The sequence below is a fragment of the Pelophylax lessonae genome (genome assembly GCF_965119305.1).
Source record: "Pelophylax lessonae genome assembly, chromosome: 11".
NCBI lineage: Eukaryota > Metazoa > Chordata > Amphibia > Anura > Ranidae > Pelophylax > Pelophylax lessonae.
This window is the reverse complement of record NC_138778.1, coordinates 192,116,354-192,137,549: the sequence shown is the minus strand read 5'-3', so window position 1 is coordinate 192,137,549 and position 21,196 is coordinate 192,116,354. Positions and strand designations below refer to the sequence as shown.

At 39.8% G+C, this 21,196-nt stretch overlaps 1 protein-coding gene across 1 annotated transcript in view; it reads left to right on the top strand.

Annotated features, from left to right (window-relative positions):
* Positions 1-6,640: 6,640 nt before the first annotated feature.
* The window catches only part of LOC309566686 (piezo-type mechanosensitive ion channel component 2-like), a 141,433-nt gene continuing 126,877 nt past the window's right edge, over positions 6,641-21,196 (top strand). Inside the window, exons 1-6 of the mRNA XM_082271945.1 lie at positions 6,641-6,729; positions 6,825-6,938; positions 8,511-8,606; positions 12,112-12,213; positions 15,816-15,858; positions 19,754-19,916. Coding sequence (XP_082128071.1) covers positions 6,875-6,938; positions 8,511-8,606; positions 12,112-12,213; positions 15,816-15,858; positions 19,754-19,916 — 468 coding nt within the window. The 5' untranslated portion in view covers positions 6,641-6,729; positions 6,825-6,874. The remainder of the gene's footprint in view (positions 6,730-6,824; positions 6,939-8,510; positions 8,607-12,111; positions 12,214-15,815; positions 15,859-19,753; positions 19,917-21,196) is intronic.

Below are 21,196 nucleotides of genomic sequence, written 5' to 3'. Positions count from 1 at the left end.
CTTTTTGTGTCCAATAACAAGTTGCTGCAAGAAACGATGGCTAAAACACAGGAGGCCAATAAGAAGTCCTTTGATAAGAAAAGAAGGTGAGAATTGATCTTGGAAACTGGTATTCAGGTATGATTGGTCACAACAAATCTAAAATTAACCTGCCCGTCAAGGAAATTGGGGCCTAAATATGTGGTATCCTTTCCAGTAAAGAAGATCAATGATGTTTCCTACAAATTTAGCGTTACCAGATTCCTTTAAGATCCACCCTGTTTTTTATGTAACATTGCTGAAACCTGCACTGCTGGAGCCATTCCCTGAGAGGTCCTCCTGAGCCAGTAATGATTGATGGAGAAGAGAAATTTGAAGCAGAAGCAATTGTAGATTGCAGGAAAAGACAAAATCAAATTCAGTACTTGATAAAGTGGAAGGGGTACGGGCCCAAAGAGAATTTGTGGGAACCAGAGAGCGATATCCATGCTGAGACTCATCCGAGCGTTCAAGCGTAATCATCCAGTAAGACTGGCCCGGTTGGGCATCCAGAGGCTGCCCATTGGGAGGGGGCAATGTAAGGAAAAGCTTTCTGTGCACAGGCTAAAACATGTTCCTGTTAATGCTCACAAGAATTGGGCACTGGCTAATACAAATGATCCGTTTCATGCTCGCAAGAATTGTGCACTGGCTAAAACATATGCGCATTGCGCATGTGTGTACACAATCCATCACACATTCATGTATACCTGTGACAGATGTTGGCGCCAAACAGGCTATTTTAAACCCAGCCAGTGCTTAGGATCATTGCTGCTTTGTCTTTTAGCCTTCCCTGCATCCTGTGTACTTTTTATCCTGTATCCTGATTCCAGTTCCTGACCCAGCTTGTCTGACCACTCTCTGAACTCCGCTTCTGTCTGCTCCATTGGCTTCTATTGCACTGATTGGCTCCTGACCCGGCTTGTATCCAGACCACGCTCCTCTGTACCTGATCTGTCCTGCCAATATATGACCCGGCTTGCCTGACACTGCTTTCTGACACATCCTGCTGTGCCTGCTATTCTACAGTCTGGTACCACAGTCTGGTACCAGTGCATGTCTCACCTGCCCGCTGTCGCCAGTATCAGCCTGCTTCAGTCTGCTGTCCTTCAGCTGCCTACCAGCCTGTCTGCTACGCTGAAGTCTACTGTCCATCTCTCCCATCTGGTGTGGATACCCGCTCTGCTTCTGGCAAGACCTTCAGGTACTTGTGCCACTCTGCACTCCTGTGCCTTCTGTTTACACTACCAGGGACTCTGAGTCAGAGGTGTAAGAGAGACCTTCCTCATCATTTCAGGCTCTGCTACCATGTACGTGATAGTGACAGAGCAGCTCAGTTTACAGCTATACATTTAAAAAAAACTGCCTACTTGGGACAGCTGGAATTTCTCTTTAGTACAGAATGGTGCCTGCATTGTTTCAGAAATCAGCAGCAGAGATGGCCAAATCTACTTAGCTACACTCAGAAAACTGGGACCAGATCATATACAGTATATATACGGTAGTTAAAGTAAGATTATTATTATTATTATTAATTATTCCAAACACCAGCAAATATATATATATATATATATATACATATATATATATGAACCCAGTGACACAATACAGAACAAATTAACCTAACAGAATAACAGCAGGGGAAAACTGGAGGTGCATGGAACATATACGAAGGGGGAATCAAACTGGGATCAGGAACAAGGGGGAGTAGGAACAAGGCAGCAGGGCCAAGAGTAGGAACAGGATAAATGGCTTGTAGAATGTGACAGCAAAGCAAAACACTTGGGCAAGGTGTAACAGCAGAGGAGGGAGTAAATATTCTCACAACAGCCAGCACCTGATGGAGCTGATTACTGGCATCTGCTGGGAGACACCTGATGGTGAACACTGGAATTACAAACTTTCTGTCTGGGAAGCACAGTGCCAATAGCAGGTGAATCGGGTCCTGACATTTTTAATCTGTGGCCTTTTTAACAACATTATGGTACTGACAAGTGTAGTTATCTGCCACTTTAATAGTATAACTGCCACCTCAGATTGCAGAAGTGTATTACTGGCAGGATTACCAGGGGAAAATAAAGAAAATTAAACCAGGAAAAAAAACAAACACAGACAGCAAAGCATAAGGACTGTTAAGCTTCAATATATTACATATTTGTACATGCAATTAGATACACTTTAAATCAACTCCTTAACTCTCTGTTATTTTCTGGGGTAAGTGAAAACAGGCACACATAATGAAAGTTCTTTGCAAGGTAAAGGGCCAGATAATTGAAATACTAATCTGCTTTCTGCTATTCGAGCCACTGTCCAGTAGTGTAATTATGGCAAAGTAGAACTCATTTATAATGCTTTTTAGAGATTGAGGGAACACAGGGTACAAGGATGAAGTAGGCTGGACTATATACAAGGTATTCCCATCTGTTGCGCATCCTCGGAAGATGGATTTATCACAAGAATTTACAGTTCCCCAAGCTGGACACAGGAAACCACCTGAAAACAGCACACATGCACTGAAACTAATTTGCATGCAATTAGATTGCCTGTGAGTGTGTTCTGCTCTGGCAGCAGCCCACTGCAATCACCGAGAACACGTGAGCACAGCCACAATAAGAAATCTCACACACAGTGAATTTTACATTTGAGCTTACAGAGATAGCACAACAGTTTTTCTTGGGCTTGTGATTTCTTAGCTTAGTACACAGATTGTCAAAGTATTCATTTTATGTTTAATATTTCAAAGACCCAAAACAGTGCATGGAATTATGTACAGAAATAATATTTACAAAAAAACAAGAAACTAACATACAAAGGTACTAGCTATGTACTATAAAATAAAATTGGGAGTAAACTTTATAGTTTGGGCAATATTGTTTCGTTCACACACAAAGGACAAAGGAAATCCAGTTACCACCTGTTCAGTTTCATACTACCTAATTTTTGCGGTTAAAGATGTGGAAGGGATCTATGCGTGCCTCTGAAGAAGTCATAAGTCATTTGAACCAACATGTTCTGATGGCTGGGTTGGAATTAGTATTTCCAACACTAGCACATCTGCTCAATCGCAGCAAGTTCAAACACAGCATGACTGCCTCTGAAAACAGAGGTGAAAAATACTAAAAAGAGAAAAGCAGTGCAGTTACCAAATCTAACGATTGATAATCTGCAGTATATTACATTTTTGGTAATCTGAGCTACAGTAGCTCTTCTATCGGATCAGACTACATGGGCCAGCCTTTGCTCCCCACGTGCACCAATGACCCTTGGCCGCCCATGACCCTGTTGCAGGCTCCACTTTTGGTTGGTCCTGAGCACTGCAGACTGGGAACAACCCACATGAGCTGCAGTTTTGCAGTCTCTCTGACCCAAATGTCTAACCACTAAATTTTGGCCCACGTCAAAATCACACACATTGGTATTAGTCCGCATCCTTAATTCGCCTCATAACTCTTCAGGCAAATTGTAGGTCCCTCTTAACAAAACTATTGCTGGTCATAATCTTGCGAGCATACCTTGGATCCCAGCAATGGCGAGAAGCCTGTCTAATTGGACCTCTCCCTATACTAGTCACTCTGAGAACTTGGGACCAAATAGGAAAGGAAAGTTAAGCCCCTGATTTCCCCCTTGGCTCCCTTGGGAGGCTTTGCCTGGTTCATGCCTGGCAAAGATGTCTCTTTTTTTTAAATCCTGGGGAGGTGACGGTAATAACAGTTTGTCTAAATTGGCCCAGACGGGACACCTTTTGCCCCAAGAACAACTAGGACAAACTTATGGTGGGTTCCCCGTGGATGCTTGGCATCATGGACAGATCTACGATTTTCTTTATAAATTCAATACACTATACAATTTTCTTATTCAATTTCCTTTAGATTTACCTTAAACTATGTAGTGCAAGGGCCTGCCTGACTGCATACAAATTGAAAGTGTTTAGGTTTGACCCTATATTACATGGTTTTGGTAAATCTAAAGGAAAGTTGAACAAGAAAATTGTATAGTGTATGGCCAGCCTTAGACTCTCTTACTGATTTCAAAAATAGTGACACCCAACATCTGTCACAAAGGTACAAATTCCTATTTTGGAACGATTCACATTCTCGTCTGTATTTAATTAGAGAGTGGGAATTGGAATTAGAACCGAGTTTATCGTCACCTCAGATGCAAAAAATCATAAACCTGACTGTCGTCTCTTTCATCAGTACTAAAACCCAGGAAACCTGTTATCAAATTCTCTTACAGTGGTACGAAACACCCAAGTGACTGGCACAATTTTTTCCCTGCGGTAGATCCAAGATGCTGAAGGGGTTGCCCCCAAGAGCACATGTACTTATATATTTGATAAAACTGCCCCAAGATCCAGAAGTTCTGGAGAGAGATCTGCAAATGGATCCAAAAAAACTACCCTTAACCCTAATGAGTTACCCGCTTACACTACCTTTTTAATGCTGCCCCTGCCTCCTTACAATCGCACAAGCGTAGTGTTACACCGTTTCTCCTGAACGAGACAAAGAGTCTTATACTTAGATTCTGTAAGCAAAGCTGCTGCCCTATCGTACTAGACTGACAGAGGGGAGTGGATAGAGTCATGGAAGCAGAGAGATGGGTCCATATCATTAACAATAGAGGAACAGTTTAGAGACATCTGGTCTGTTGGATGTATTATTCCCTAGAAATTGATAAAATAGTTTGAAAGCACCCTATAATTAATTTTTATGTTTTCAGACACAGTTTCTACTGTGGCAGGTTCCCTGGTACGCATACTTGTCACTCCTTCATAATCTATCCCCCACTGGCTCTTAGAATGCTGAAAGGGTATTGTTAGACCACTGACTCACATTTACTGTATTGAGTTTCTATTGCTGATTGTTGTTGTTTTCTCTTTTTTTCCCTGACCCCTCCTCCCCTTCCCTTTTTCCATCTTCCATGCTAGAAGACTGACTATTTATTTGTTATCTGCTAATTATCTTATGTCTGCAACAATACAATCTTTAATATGCCAAAACTGGATTGCCTTGCCCAATTTTCTTTATGTCTTTCCTTGCACTAGTTTTAAGGCTACTGTGTTTCGAAAATGGTGCATTTTCACACACAAGATTGTGATATTTGATGAAACATTGAGGGTAGTTTTCCTTTTAATCTGACATGTGATGGCAATACTTTCCACTATGTGAACCATGATTTTACTGTTGTATCCTCTTGTAAATGAAGATGGCAAGCTTTTGTATTCCTTTTTTGTTCTTGCAAACATTTTTTTTTTTTAATGTAATCTTTATTTTAGGTTTTAGAGCCGGTTCACACTGGGGCGACTCAAAGTCTCCCCGACTTTGAGCCGCCCCATGCAGCACGACTTCATCGCAGCTTGCAAACGACTTCTATAATAGAAGTCAATGCAAGCTGCTCCGATGTCGGAGGAACCTTTTTCTAAGTCGGAGCGACTTGAGTCTCTCTGATTAGAACGTTTCCATTTCACAGAATGGAGCACGACTTGTCAGGCGACCAAGTCGCCTGACAAGTCGTGGCAGTGTGAACCGGGTCTTACAGATACAAAAATAAAATAAACAAGTCAGTATCCACAAGTGAGTGTGACGTATAATACAGTTGTATGCAAGTAGAAAACTCAACGATTTCGACACCCACAAGTGTCTGTGTGTCTCAAGCTCCTAGCCAAAAAGGCTTGTTCAAGTAAAAAATGTACAAGAGAGCAAGAGTTAGGGCTCTTTCACACGGTCCACCTCCATAGGCAGATCCGTGCTGCTCAGCGGGGATTGATCCGCGATCCCAGCTGAGCCGGCGGATGACAGCTCCGTCTCCGCTTGCAGTGCGGAGAGGGAGGTGTCACAGCCCCCGCTGCTCTCTATGGGGGATCGGATGAGAGCGGACCGCCTGTCCGCTCTCATCCGATCCGATACCTGAACGGATGGAAAAATAGGGTTTCCATCCGTCCAGATTTCACGGACAGGATCGGATACGGGTGGCAGCGGAGGTGTCTCCGCTGACATCCGCTGCCCCATAGAGCTGCATGGAGGATCCGATCAGATCCGCCTAAAAATCTGATTACTAGCAGTGCAATCGTTAGCCTGCTGATGCCAAAAAGTGCTTTTAATATAAAGTTAAATAACCAGCCTGGGATTGATCCAGGGATGCTTCACCCGGCTGTACAGCGTTCTTGAAAATGTTTTAATAAAACTTGATTAAATAAAAAAAAAATCACACAAATCCTAACCAATGTTATTCACTTTACCTGTCAGTGGTCATAATGTTATTGCTGATCGGTGTATTAGCTACTGGTAAGGTCTAAATTATTTGGAACCTGTTGTTTAACCCTGACTAGAAAAGCATAGATTTGTGTTAAAGAAGATCTTTTTTTTATTTTTTTTACTTACAAAGGTGTCATGCCAGGGAACACATAGGACTAAAATGCTTTTATTTATTAATATGAAGGACTAGAATTTTAAATTTTAAATATTTCAGTGAAAATTTTATAAAAAAAAGATGATTACATCCTGATTGTGTGATAAGCCAGCCTGTGTGAGTACACTGTGTGTCTGTAACAGAGATGGGAGGTTAGGTGCGGCAGTATGAATTGTCCAGAGAGGAGAGGGATATGAGGGCATAAAGATCAATAGATTTCTTCCCTCAGCTTGCAGGCACCTCCCCTCACTCTTCTGAGGACCTCTCACTCCTGGCTCTCATCTGACCAGTAAGGATATCAAGGTGAGTCTCTTTTAATTCCTGCCTTATGGAAATCATGTAACCTTTTTCCAGTCACTCCTGGGCACAAAACTTGACTAGAGATGTGATCCTTTTAGGTATTGAAGATGTGTGTTCTAATGTGACCCAACTACCCAACGGCCGAAGAATGGCAAATGAGCTGCTCTGTGGTCTTATCTTTCGATTCTTTCTCCCAGTCTGCCTACTGGCGGGTATGTAACAAAATCTGCCTTATATCTATTTCCTGATCTATTGTTCTAATATCTGTCTTCTTTCATAATTTTTTTTTTTTTTATATCTTGAACTTAGATTGTTGCAATGTACAATGCAGCTCTTCATAGAGAATTTCCACCACCCGCACTAGTCTCTTCCACTGTGTACCTTATTGTCCAGCATGCCTGTCACAGTCCTAAATTCTAGGGCGACTAAACTCGGAAACCAAATAACCTTCCGCTAGAAGAAGGAGAAAACCAGGACAAAAGCCACAGGGGTTTATTTATTAAAACTGGATACTGCAAAATCTGGTGCAGCTGTGCATGGTAGCCAATCCACTTTTTACTTTAGTTTGTTCAATTGAGTTTTGACAAAATAAACTGGCAAGCTGATTGGTTTCTGTGCAGGGCTGCACCAGATTTTGCACTCTCCAGTTTTAGTAAATCAACCCAATAGAGAGAACATATAAACTCTAGGCAGATGATATCCCTGGTGAAAATTGTACACAGGACCCTAACATTACAGGAATGCAATGATTACCCAAGCTCCTAGGTTTTTCTCATATTTTTTCTTTTTTAAGTCTTTCTTTATTGTAATATCTACTTTTCACCTTTTAAAGATTATTAACAAAATCATCCATATACTGACGGCCAGATGTAAGCGCAGTTAGTTAGATTATAAACATTCATGCTCCTATTAGATAAGCATGCCAACACAGACCGCCATGGCACAATCCTTCTCATAATGGAAGGAATAGTAATCACTGGGGAATTCTACTTTGGCATAAAGACTTTTCTCTCCCTCCCTTGGCGCCCACTACTGTCTGAAGAGTTTCTATTAATAGCTTTCATGAACTCACAGATGGGAGAGAGGATCGTCTAATATCTATGGGTACCCTAACACTAATTCTAGCATACTTACTTCAAATATAGATAGTTTACACCTTCAGTTGACATTTTTGTTTTTTAAGAAGTGTAATTGGTCAGCGTTGCTTCACCCACCTTTCCTAGGTTGTGGGCGCTGTGAGCAAAGCAGGGCACTACATTACATTCCCTTTGTGCTGCTGAGCACTAGAAACCTGTTTAAGCAGTATAGCTGAATGTCTGAGGGTTGGAAATGGGCTTGCTACAGTGCTTTGACCCAAAAAAACCTAATTGGTTCTCTGTTACTGCCTTTGGTGCTGTGGGGTTGATTAGAGAGTGGGATAACCATATGTGCCATATCTGCTAAATCTGCACTGTGCCCCTGTCAGCACCCGCAGTGGGATATTGGATGCGTTTTGGACTGTTTTTTTGGGGGGGTTTTCCCCAAAGTGCAATTTTCCAACAATCGTCTTTTGGTGTGTTTTTTTCACTATTGTCATTCTTTAGTATATCTGACAGTACCCATATAAATTGCTTCAGTAGCTATATTGAGATGTATAAACTTTCCATGCCTTTCAGCAGTTTCCCCTGTGCATATACATTGCAGCTGAAACCAAAAACCTGGAACACTTTGTCATTGCCAGGAACCATTTCAGTAGCCACAGAATAATCCTGCTCACGTCTGCTCTTCTGGTTCATGTCTTGCAGCAATATGTATTCGTTTCAATGGATTTTCGGTCATCTACTTTATCTACCTGATGCTCGTCCCTCTTTTGTCAAAGCCATCTTACACCACAATGAAAGGCAGGTGTCTGTAAACTGGTTTACTATTAGTAATGGTTTAATGCTTGCTCTTCACTAGCTTACTTTTAATTAAATATTCTGTTAATATTATACAGTACAGTTGTCTGCAGATGTTATATTTGTGTTTTATATGAATGGATCAAAGCCTCATATTCCTTCTATCACTCCCTTCTTACCTGATAGATTTCAAGCTCTGCCACCTTCTCTATCCCTAGTTTATAGGCCAACAGGCTATTTCTCATACAATAATAGAGTATAAGGCTATCCCCCTACTGTATTGTTCTTTATATCCTCGTAAATTGCATGTTTCTCTGTCTTATGAAGTGCTAACTTGCAGACTGGTAAATATTTCTCTACTGTTTGTTTTTCTTCTTTAAGGCATAATAGATAATAGGCTTTTCCACCTTTCATTATTCTTTTATAGCCTAATAGACTGTAAACTCTTGTACTTTATGTGTTTTCTCTTTTTTACTTCACTGTAACTATAAGCTTGCCCACCTGTATTGTCACATTATACCCTTGTCAGTTATTTCCACCTTGAGTCACTCCATGATGGCTTAAAGCTTGTTTCACACCTGAAGATTGGCTACTTTTTGTTATTTTTTAGCATTGTTAATCTATATTTTTTTTTAATTTTTAGGCATGCATGTTTTTTTTTTTTTTGGAGCTATAAGGAGCAAGAGTTTGTTGCAAGGTAGAAAAGTGCTTGAAAAACATGTATTGCTGGTGTTTTCAGGTGTTCTCAATAAAGTTCATGAGGCTAAAAAACATGCTTTCCTTCTGCAAAGGAGCTCACTTACTACTTTGGCATGACAATTCTCAGCACATCACTCAGATGTGAATGGCCCCTGATTTTGAATATTCTCCTAAAACATGCGTCAGATCACATGCGTCAGAGTTGTGATTGGGGCCCTATAGCTTGTATACGCTTTCACTTTCTGTCAGTCCTTTATACCCTGATAGACTGTAAGCTCCTCCACCTTCTATATTGTTCCATTTTTACAGAGTTGATTGTAAGCTCCTCTGTATTGCTCCAGTATACCCTAATGGAATGTATGGTCTATATTACTCCATTACACTAAGTGCCTGTCATATTTTCCACCTCCTGTATTGCATCTTTGCAGTCTCCATACAGTACTGTATTTCATGTCACATACTGAAATGACTGCATGCATATTATTTTGTCTTACAGTTCTGAAGAATTTTAATAGATTTAAAAAGTAATGTCAGAAAAAGTGCAATGGGTCTCTACTGGTGGATAATGTAGAGATGAGCTTCTGTATAATCTGAAAGTCGTTTGTTGTCTATTTTTCAAGAAAACACATTAAGCTGTTGCAGAATTTAACTGACACTAATGGGACATGGGCCTTTACTGGGAATCTTTACAGCTAACTGTGCCATATTTCAATTATTGTATTATATCAAGATTAATGTGATCAGCATTTTCAGCTTTCAGTAAACCTGTAGTCTGAATAAAATAAAGTACAGTATTTACTTAGGATTTTTAGGGGGGTCTCCAGGGTGGCAGGAAGCCTGGAAAAATGCTGAAGCAGAGCTTTTATAGTACATATTATACAAAATAATGTGCACTTTATCTAGTTAGTACAGAGTTTTTGTTTAAATTGTTTTGTATAGCAATAAACTTTTTTTTTTCATGTTTTTGTAGAGAGTAGGGAAGGAATAATCCCTGTCAATTGCTTTTGGCTATTTGTAATTCTAGCTAGCTGCTTTTACCCTCTGTATTTGCCATTGTAACCATGTTCACCAGACAGAAAGTAATGGGTAATCCAAAATTTTACAGTTGTTACCAGAACAAAAGGTGAGGGTTAATCGTTCAGTGGAGACAGCTGCTCTGGTGACAACTGTCTAATGCCTGGTACATACGATGAGATTATTGGATGATCGTAATTTTTTTTTTTTTTGCATGCTAGTCTCCATATCGAAAATTAAGAGTTTACAAAAGTTACAAAAATTCTCGTACGACAAAAAAAAATCTCAGAAGTGATGTCATTTTTTTGTATTGTATTTTTAGACAAAAACAGTACTGAATAAATGAAAAACATACGATCTGGTATCATACAAGAAAAATTTTCGTGCTTGTCCCATCCGATAATTTTGCATGAATTGCCATGATCTGCTCTCAAAAGCTGCATACTATCAATCAGCGTACGATCGCTTTCGAAAGCGGTATTTTTCTTACGATTTTCTGATCATGTGTGTGTGGGCCATAAGACAGGAATTTTCATCACTTTTTGTCGAGATTTTCTTTTGCATTCCATTGCGTCACTAGGACAGGAAGAGAAGATAAATCTCTAAATTGAGAAACAGATAGCAAAAAAAAAATAACCTGACAGGATTTTTAGCCCTTCCTGACTATAAAATAGTGAAAAAAAAATAAAATTTTCAGGCACCTCTACAAATTTTTGTCCCATTGTCTTTTAGCTACCTGGGAACTCTACAGCCTAGTACACATGATCAAAAAATCATACAAAAAATCAAACAAAAAATACCACTTTCAAATAGGGATGTAACGATATCGAAGATATCGCGATATCGTATCGTCGTGGTCGTCTCGATATCGTCGTGGTCGTATCGCGATATCGTCGTGGTTGGGTTACAATATTAAAAGGACAGGTGTCCGTCAAAAAGCAAGAGGAGTAAACACAGTCCCGCGGAACAAATCAGTGTTTTATGTTGTCATGGATCCATAAATACAACAATAAATTGCCTGTTGACTGGCAAAAGCAGAATAAATGTCGGTATTTTTTTGCTATTATTATCACAAACACTATCATGAGCTATTTAACAATACCATGAGCTTTTCCACAATATCGCAATAAATATCGTACCGTGAGGTCAATATCGAAATTGTATCGTACCGTGAGATTTTGATATCGTTACATCCCTACTTTCAAATAGATCCTATGATAATCTGATTGTTAGTACACAGCTTTCTTTTATAATAATAATAATAAGGGACAAACACGAAAATGTTTCTTGTACAATACCACATCGTATTTTTGTTTAATCAGTAAATTTTTTATCCAAAAATACAATACAAATACACTACAACACATGACATCACTTCCGAATTTTTATTCTGGTGTACAAGAATTTTTGTAACTTTAGTAACCTCTTCATTATCGATATGGAAACTACCATTAAAAAAAACCCAGACGATCATTCTTCCGATAATCTTATCGTGAGTACCATGTTTTACCCAGACGATTGGGTGTAAAAATGTTAACTTTCTCCATGAAAGCTAAGACCTAATTCATTCCCTATTGTTGTGAATGGTGATTAACAGCCTCATTGTTCATTAGGGAGTTGCACAATGTCACCTAAATGGGGGGAAAAGATTAAAAGCATGAGTGGCAGATTGCTTTAGTTTAAAGTTGATGAAAAGCTATAAAACTGTCAAATATATGACCAACATAACAGAAGTAATTAATGCTGAATTTACAGTGTGATAATATTGTATATGATTATTTTGTTTGTTCTTCAGGGCATACTGGACGCTTTTTAAAGGCTATATACTATACCAGCTTATTTCTTATCCTTCTACAGTCCTCTTTCCAAATTGCATTCAACTATGTGCCTCCCAAAGGTAACAGACCTGTGTGGAAAGATGGGAAAGTGGGGGTTGTATTGTGAATATGTTTAAGAGAGCCCCTTGTGATTGGAGACAGACAAGAATTTGAACGTCCGGTCTTAAACTATTATATTTGCGCATGGTTACCCAATAATAAAATATTTATTTTCTCCTGTTTCCAGGTTTCCAGATTTGTTTACTTTCTGAGCTTGTTACGTCAGCTTAAGGCCCCGTGTACGATCCAAGGCAGAATCACCGCAATTCTGCCCATGATTCCTATACCCACTGCAATAGTGGCAAAACGCACCATGCATGTTTAAGTGCTATTCATTTTTAATGGCAACTCAAACATTGTGTTGTTTTGCTGCGATTTTTGCGTGATCAGTTGTGGAAAACCGCATCGCCTAAAGCTTGTTGCCCAAAAAGAAGCAGGGACTTCTTTTGGATGACAAGCTTCTCATAATGCAGTTTGTCACAAGTTATCCCTGTCGAATATTCACAGCGGAAGCTGATCAGTAGGTACCGCGGACGTCTGCCAGCACCCGCCGATTGTTCATTACACAGGCAGAGTGTCAGTCTGCCTATGTAAACAAGGCTGATTTTCATTCTGTCAGTGGATAAGGCATTGATTCTGTGTTCCTGCAAAGCATGGACACAGGTCTATGCCTTCCTCTAGCCTTTCCCCCCCACAGTTTAGTAAAAGACCAGCAAGGAACACATATAACCCTTTGTTAACCCCTTCCCAGCCAGTGTCAGTGCATATTTTTTTTAGCACTGATCACTGTATTAGTGTCACTGGTCCCCAAAAAGTGTCAGTGTCCTGTCTGTCCACCACAATATCGCAGTCCCGCTATAAGTCGCTGACCACTGCCATTACTAGTAAAAAAATATATATATATAAACATTCCATAAAAATAGCCCATAGTTTGTAGACGCTATAACTTTTGCACAAACCAATCAATATATGCTTATTGGGATATGTTTTACCAAAAATATGTAACAGAATAAATATTGGCCTAAATTGATGAAGAAATTACATTTAAAAAAAAAAATTTATTGGATGTGTTTTAGAGCAGAAAGTTTTAAAATTTTTTAAAGTTTTTTAAATCTTCGCTATTTTTTTGTTTATAGCGCAAAAAATTAAAACCACAGAGGTGATCAAATACCACCAAAAGAAAGCTCTATTTGTGGGAAAAAAAAAGACATACATTTTATTTAAATACCAAGTCGCACGACCTCACAATTGTCAGATAAAATAAGGTAGTGCCGTATTGCAAAAGATGGCCTGGTCATTAAGGGAGGTAAATCTTTCCCGAGATGTAGTGATTAAATCAACCCCACTGTTCCCTAGCTCCTGAGAGCACATAACAATGTGGAATTGTAGGGCTCTGTAGATATTTCATGTGACACCATTATGCATTTTGTTGGAGCTTGTATCCAAGAACAGTCACTTTATGTGGGGCATGTTCTCTCAAAGGGCAAGAGCTGTTTAGGGCCAAACCACTGACTTTATCTGCTTAGCCTGAACATCAGAAAAATTGAGCTGTTGACAAGTAAATATTACAGAGGATGGCAGGAAATATGATGGGTGTCATTGCTGACCTTCTGCAGATGCCTGTTGCGCCTGGGTGCCACAGTGATTTGATGGCTTCAATATTGGCTTCGGTGACCCAGAACAATCATGCTGCAAGTGAAGTCTGATCTCTATTTGTCCCAGATCAGGGTCTCCGAAAGTAAGACAGTATTGAATCCAGTGGATTAGCATGACAACCACGAACTCAGCACTTTAAAATGTCAGCAAAACCATAAATCTACCTTTAGGCCCCTTTCACACGGTCCGCATTCCGTTGCGGACCTTGCTCTGCTCAGCGGGGGTCGATCCGCCGATCCCCGCTGAGCCATCGGATGACAGCTCCGTCTCTGCTCTGTGTGCGGAGAGGGAGGTGTCACAGCCCCGTTGCTCTCTATGGGGAATCAGATGACAGCGGACCGCCTGTCCGCTCTCATCCGATCCCCAGGACGGATGGAAAATAGGGTTTCCATCCGTCCGGATTTCACGGACAGGATCGGATGCGGATGGCAGCGGGTGTCAGCGGACATGTCACCGTTGACATCCGCTGCTCCATAGGGCTGAATGGGGCATCCGATCAGATCCGCCTAAACTGACAGGCGGATCTGATCGGAACGCCTGTGTGAAAGAGCCCTTAGTATGTGGGAGGATGTACATTGGATACATTATCCACATTTAAAAATGTTTAATATAATGTGCAGTACCTTTTACCAACCTATTAGACTTCAGCTGTTGTATACTTCAGCTAAGAGCAGAAGAATTTTGATTAGTCGCTAGGTGGCAGTGCACCCCTCATATTGCTCCTTGCTTGATTACTTAAAGCCCAGAGTGCAAAAACATGTGGCAATAAATGAGTCTTCTTTTTCTGATCCGATAGTTGTGAACTTACAGTAAATCTGGCAGATGGCTATGGGTTTCAGCTTCCTTGCTCTAATTCTGCCTTATTTCATACATATGGTATTATTGATAAGCAATTCAATTTTAATAAATACATTTTAATTCAATATTAATGGAGCTGCTGCCCACCCGTCTTCTTCCCCTAAAGGAAGTTAGTATCGAAATTTGATTTAATTGGGTTATGGCGATGCTCTAAACTAATGGTAGGTATCCCCGCAACTGTACTACAGTTAGTACATAATGTGAATATGTATAAACTTCTAGCAAAATAATGATCTGTGTGTGTTAGATAATAAACCCAAAATCCTTACTAGTAAAAAAAGTGTCCTTGTGCTCCAAGGTGCTATGCGTGCAAAATTGTGTTAGTATTGACTGTGTAAAGTGACTGTGTGCTAAATAATTGGTTTAATTACTTGAGATAAATGTTCTGAAATCCGCCACTATATATGCAGTATAAATAAAATAAATGTGAAAATAGTTAATGCGTATAAAATGATACACATAAGCATAAGAATAAATATGAAAAATCAAAATTCATCAATTATAAGTGACAAGTGCTCTTTAAATTCCATCAACCATAGGTGACAAGTGCTTTTCACAGTGTCTCTCAAATAAATCTGTGTTTTGCACAATTTTGCACGCATAGCACCTTGGAGCACAAGGACACCTTTTTACTAGTAAGGATTTTGGGTTTATTATCTAACACACACAGATCATTCTTTTGCTAGAAGTTTATGCATATTCACATTGCGTACTAACTGTAGTACAATTGCAGGGATACCTACCATTAGTTTAGAGCAGTAAACCCAATAAATTCAAATATGGTATTATTGGCACATATATACAATGAATCAGCACCCAGCTCTGCTAGCCAGCAATGAGAACCCATCAAAAACCCATATTTCACAGTTTATTAATATATTTCATTTGCATGCATTTGCAAATATAGTGAAAGCCACAATCCATACCACGTGATGTGTTTTTATGCATCTGAGCTTCTTGTGGTTGTTTTTTATTTTTACGCTTATGGAGCATAACATTGCTATGATGAAAATCTTTATGGACATTGAAAAAATGCTTTTTACTAGAAAAGTCTGTGTGTGGTCAAATATCTTTACAAGAGCTCTTAATAATGATCTGTTCCTTCCAGATTACCTCTGGGAGGAGATACTGGAACACTTTGGAATTGTAAGGTAAGATTGATATATATTAAGACATAGTGTATTAGCCATTTTTCTCAACATTGCATGTGAATGTGAGCACCGATCTTTTTATACTATCTTCATTACACTGTGCTGAGATTTCTAGTAGATATTTTACAATGTATGCATGTGTATGTCATAATAAAGTGGTTTTCTAGCTGAGCCTGAATTTCCCTGGTCACTTCTGGTCTGTCAGAGATGCAATACAAATGAAGATTTTAAAGCTTAAAGTATATTTCAGGGGAAAAAATCATATGTGGTACGTCTTTGTAATACATGCAAGTTTACCTATGTTTTATTCCTTTTAATCACTTGCCCTCTGGGGCAATTGTGCAGTTTTTCACATATTTGGTAAAATCTCCATTTTTTTTTTGCTACAAAATGACTTACCCTTAAACATGATATATTTTCTGAAAGCAGAGGCCCTGTAAAATAAAATGGCGGCTGTTGCAATTTTTGTATGTCACATGATATTTGCACAGCCATTTATCAAACACAAATTTTCAGGAAAATATATACTAAATTAATTTTTGTGCATACACAATATATTACCTAATTTTTTGGAAAATATAAAATATGATATTGAATAAATAAATAGGACACATGTCAACTGTGCTCTACGGTACCTAAAATTGTCCATAGCTTTAAAAGCCTTTACAGGTTATCATTATCATAAGCTATAACAATAGAATTCTTGCTCACATTCCAACGTTTACAGCAATACTTCACTTGTGGGGTGCAGTTGCTGGTTAAATGTGCATGCTGTACCTACAGTATGGGCCTGTGTGCATTTTAACTTTACTTTTTATTTTACTATTTTTTTTTTAATTTTTTTTTACACCTTTAAGTTTTTTTTTTTCTTTCATTTAACTTTATTGATGTCACAAGTGGTGAACAAGCCCCTTGTAATAGCTTTGGGCAGTGACAGGTACCCTTTATGGAGAGATCAGGTGTCTATCAGACCGCTGATCCCTCCTCTGCCCTCCAAGACGGGTCAATCAAACCGAGATCTGTTTGGCTGCTTCCCTGGTTGTACTGGCCTGGGAAACACAACAGTGAAACTGGAAGTAAGAAAATCCTTTGTCTCTTCTGGCTTCATTCGTCACAGAGGAGATCGATGAATGAATGTTCTTTTATCTGCTCTGTGTTCAGCCGACCAGGACTTAATGGGGTCCCGGGGAGGGGGGGGGGTCTTCCAAGCACTATAAAAGTTATACAGCAGCTGTAAAGCCGCTGAGATTACTTTTACACAGGCTAAAAAAAAAAACAATACTAGGATCATGGCTGAAACTGCACTTGCATCTGGGGCCGTATATATGCGCCCTAACAAGGGCAAGTGGTTAAGAACCCTGCACATGCAGAAAAATACCTGTTGATATGACAGAAATGCTCTCCACTCTAAATTTCCAGTTGTGCACTGATATAACACAGCATTTTGTGCACAGAAAAGGTCTCAGCTCTGCCCAGTTGTCTTTTGCTTGTGGTACACAAGTACATGGCCCTCGGTTGACAGCCACAGGGAGCACTGTGGAAGTCTAAGGAAGGAGGTGTCCCTGTTGTGCCAGGATCTCCAGAAAATCAGAGAGCATATTGCTGCCACAGAAAGTCGCCTTAGACATCTGAAGTTCTTGATGCGCAGTTGTGCCTAACTGCTTGTTGTCTGACCAGCAGCTTCTTCCAGTATGCATCACCAGCTACTACGTTTCAACCTGTCCTAATGTATCAGATGATACCCATTTTTGCAATGCAATCTCTACGAGGCATATGTATAGCTTTTCTGGCTGCCTGTTGAGCCCCTGGAGGATGTGTCTCTTGGTGTGGCCACTAGACCACTCTTATTACCATCTGTTACACCCGCTATCACAGCTATGCCAATAGTGACATGGAATGTTTGTGGAGTACATAACCACTTGAAGCATACCATGATTACCTCCTGCCTTTGTAAATTTCTATATGGCTATAGTAGGCCTCCAAGAAACTCCAGTACTTCTAGGTTCACAGAGCATACTACTCTACCCACACATCCTACTCACGTGGGTGGAGTGTCTTTATTTACAGATCACTGGCTTTTCAGCAGGTAGATTTACATGAATGTTTTGTTTTTCTTTATTACAGGCTTTTCTCACTTACGTTTGTATTGGCATGTGTGTTCATTCCTTCCCCATTTTCAAGGAAAGTGTTGTAATTGTTGTTGATGTACCTGGTTAATAAATCTGATGCCCCCCTTATTGATTTTGGGGGACACTAACTGCTACCTGAATCCCCTCATGAATTGACCTCCACCTACTCTCTCACATTCTGAGGGAAGGGGAAACAGTTCTTGAGGGATTTCTGTCGAAGGAGAGTTGGATAGATGTGTGGAGACACAAATTCTCTCATGATAACATTTCCTGCTTCTCTAAAACATACAAGTTCCCCTCTAGGATGGAGCTTTGTATTGATACCTCCCCATATGACCACCTTGGCAAGATTGAACGCCTCCCATGTGGGGTTTTGGATCACTCTCCTTTAGTAGTATGGGCATTATGCTGGTGGATCTGGCGGCAGCATTTATGACCAAAAAATTTGTTTACTTGATTTTCTATACCAGGCACAGGTCGGAAGTCCTTGCTGCTATCTTTGCGCTACAAGGGATTTCTTATTAGGGATATATGACTGCTCATGTAGCTCTAACACAATGGAGATGATTTTGGTTACTAGATCTGCTGTTGACTGCTATCTTTGAGATCACTCCATAATTAAAAAACTGTGGCCTTTTAGTCACCGTATACCAAGATAAGCTCCTATGGGAGAAAAAATGCACGTGATGTGTTGTCCAGTGGATTGCATTGTCTTTCTTGTTTTTAAAGATCAACTGTGGGTTCCACCAAATCAATTTGATTCACATGTACACCTAAAGAAAGATCATCAAATTGTGTTGAGTTTACGTGTGGATTGTCTTACATTTTGTGAACCCCCAAACAGACATCAGTTTTATTGTGATGTTTTAATTGATACAAAATATACATACATACATACACTATATAGTATGTAGTATCTTTGTTGTATCTATATATTCCACAAAAATTCCATGGCTACCTAATAAGAATGTTGTGATATATTCTGCTTTAGCTGTATGGCTGACAGTCCAAGCTCTGACAAATCTACCCCGTGCCCCCTGGAAACTCAATGTCTTTTGACTACAGCTGTTTCCCTCTCATAATCGTATAGAGCAGTTTTTTGATCCCCTTTTCCTCAACCATGCCCAGTATGAGGATGTATTGCAGAAATGGGAAACATTCAAAGCTTATCTTATAGTGGTCTTTACAGCAGAAATAAATGCTGTCAAAAACGCCTCTTCAGATCTGACCAATAGGGTAAAAGACCAGGTGCGTCAGCTTGAATTAGCCTACATCACCAACCCTTCTGACTTTGCAAGGGAGGCATGGATGTTGGCTCAAGGTTCTTTGGACTGGCTGAAATCCTCCGCTGCTGAACTTAAACATTTTTTCACTAAAATGGCATTTTTTGAGCAGAGGGTGAAAATCTGCAACCTACTTGCCAAACTTGCCCAATCCCAACAATCCTCTGCTCTTATTTGAGCCATACACTCAAAAACCAGCCGGATTGTTAACCCTTGAACAGGTTACTAAGGAGCTTGCCAGATTCTACCTTGACTTATACCGACCATGGAGATTCCATTCAGGGGACCTAGTTATATACATTCAGAGTATTTTTCTTTCCACCTTGTCAAAGTCCTTGGATCAGTATTAAACAGCCACACAACTAACATTTTCTAAAGGAACGGACGGTAATTGCAGTTTCCATCTATCCTGAGTGTAGGGTTACTCCGTTCATAAAACAATAATAATAATTTGCATATTTGTTCATATTAACTGTGTTCCAGACTTGCCAATGTTGACCCTTGGAATATAGTTCGCCTTCTTGCCTCAGACATTGGGATGTTTTTCTCTGGCTATTTTATTCGAAGAACCTGTAAGAAGTTGGTGCGATCGGGAGCTCCCAAACCTAATATTCGTGTCAGCAGTGAGGAAGAAGAGGAGGAAGAGGTAAACGAAGTTCTGTATTCAATCTTAGCATTACTGCAGAATAGTAATTGGGGGGGCATTAAAGGTAATCTATTCGCCCTGTATGGGCAAAGTATTGGTTTACTTTAAAATTACATAACATCAAAGTACAAACAAAGCTCAAACAAAAATGTATATATTATAAAACTATACACTATATACAGTAAAGTTATGATTACATTTCTACTAAAGATGTGCCCCCTCAGTCTTCCATAAGACTGCACTTCTCATAGGAAAATTGCAATGACATTTTTACTTTTCCACATGTATTTGGGAACAGTTTAATGCTGGGATGGTTTGTCTTCCTTTAGATGTAAAAGGAAAATAAAATGACTCATAAGTATCTACGCTTCACACATAGCAGTGCTGTTCTCTTCTGGTTAGATATATGTTGTAGGGAAAAAGGGGAAGCCCCTGGAAGTTGCACATCTAAAGTGTCCTAGAGAGGTGAATAAGGTGGCAAGCTCAGTCTGGACTCTGACCAGGCCACACCTCCAATGCGTTTCACTCCGTCCCTGGAGCTTATGGGGTGAAGTTGAACGCTTTGTGGGGCGTGCTCTGATTGGAGTCCAGGCTGAGGTTGCCACTCCATTCATCTCTCTAGGCACCTTAGATGTGCGACCTCCATGGGCTACATCTTTTTTCCCTTGAACTCTTGCAGGAGCCAGAACGGGCTCCATCCCTTGTCAGCACTGTCAGGTATGTAGATGGTACAACAGCAGCTGTGGATGTACCATCTACATACCCTCTCTTTACTGAGCCTGAGCGGCACACATACACTTTCCAGGTCACTAATATATGTTGTAGCCTTTGTAATATGATGATACCTGATCTTAGCTGTCATGAGGCTTAGACTTTCAGAGTGTGGATGCTGCCCACTGAGCTGCTGCAAGTGTGAACCTTGCAAATTACTCATGGCTGCAGAATCTTCAGATTGCATAACAGACTCCCAAGGTGACTTTGGAATAAACTGTGATGACACATTAAAATGGCTGAGTTTTTCAGTTACAAAAGATGTAATGAGTATGATGTAATGAAGATGACGTAAAAAAGTTTTCTGAAGGATGGCAGCCACATTAATGAACTTAAAGTGGTTGGTAATAAACAGACAGAGGTAGGAATTAAAAGGTAAAGAATTTGGAAGATAGTATGAAACACCTCTTTACAAAGGCCATCACACTTTCAATACAAACAGTACTTTGTTGACAATGCAAAGTTTATCTTATTACAAATTTGTAGATCAATCTGGCTTGAATTAGGAG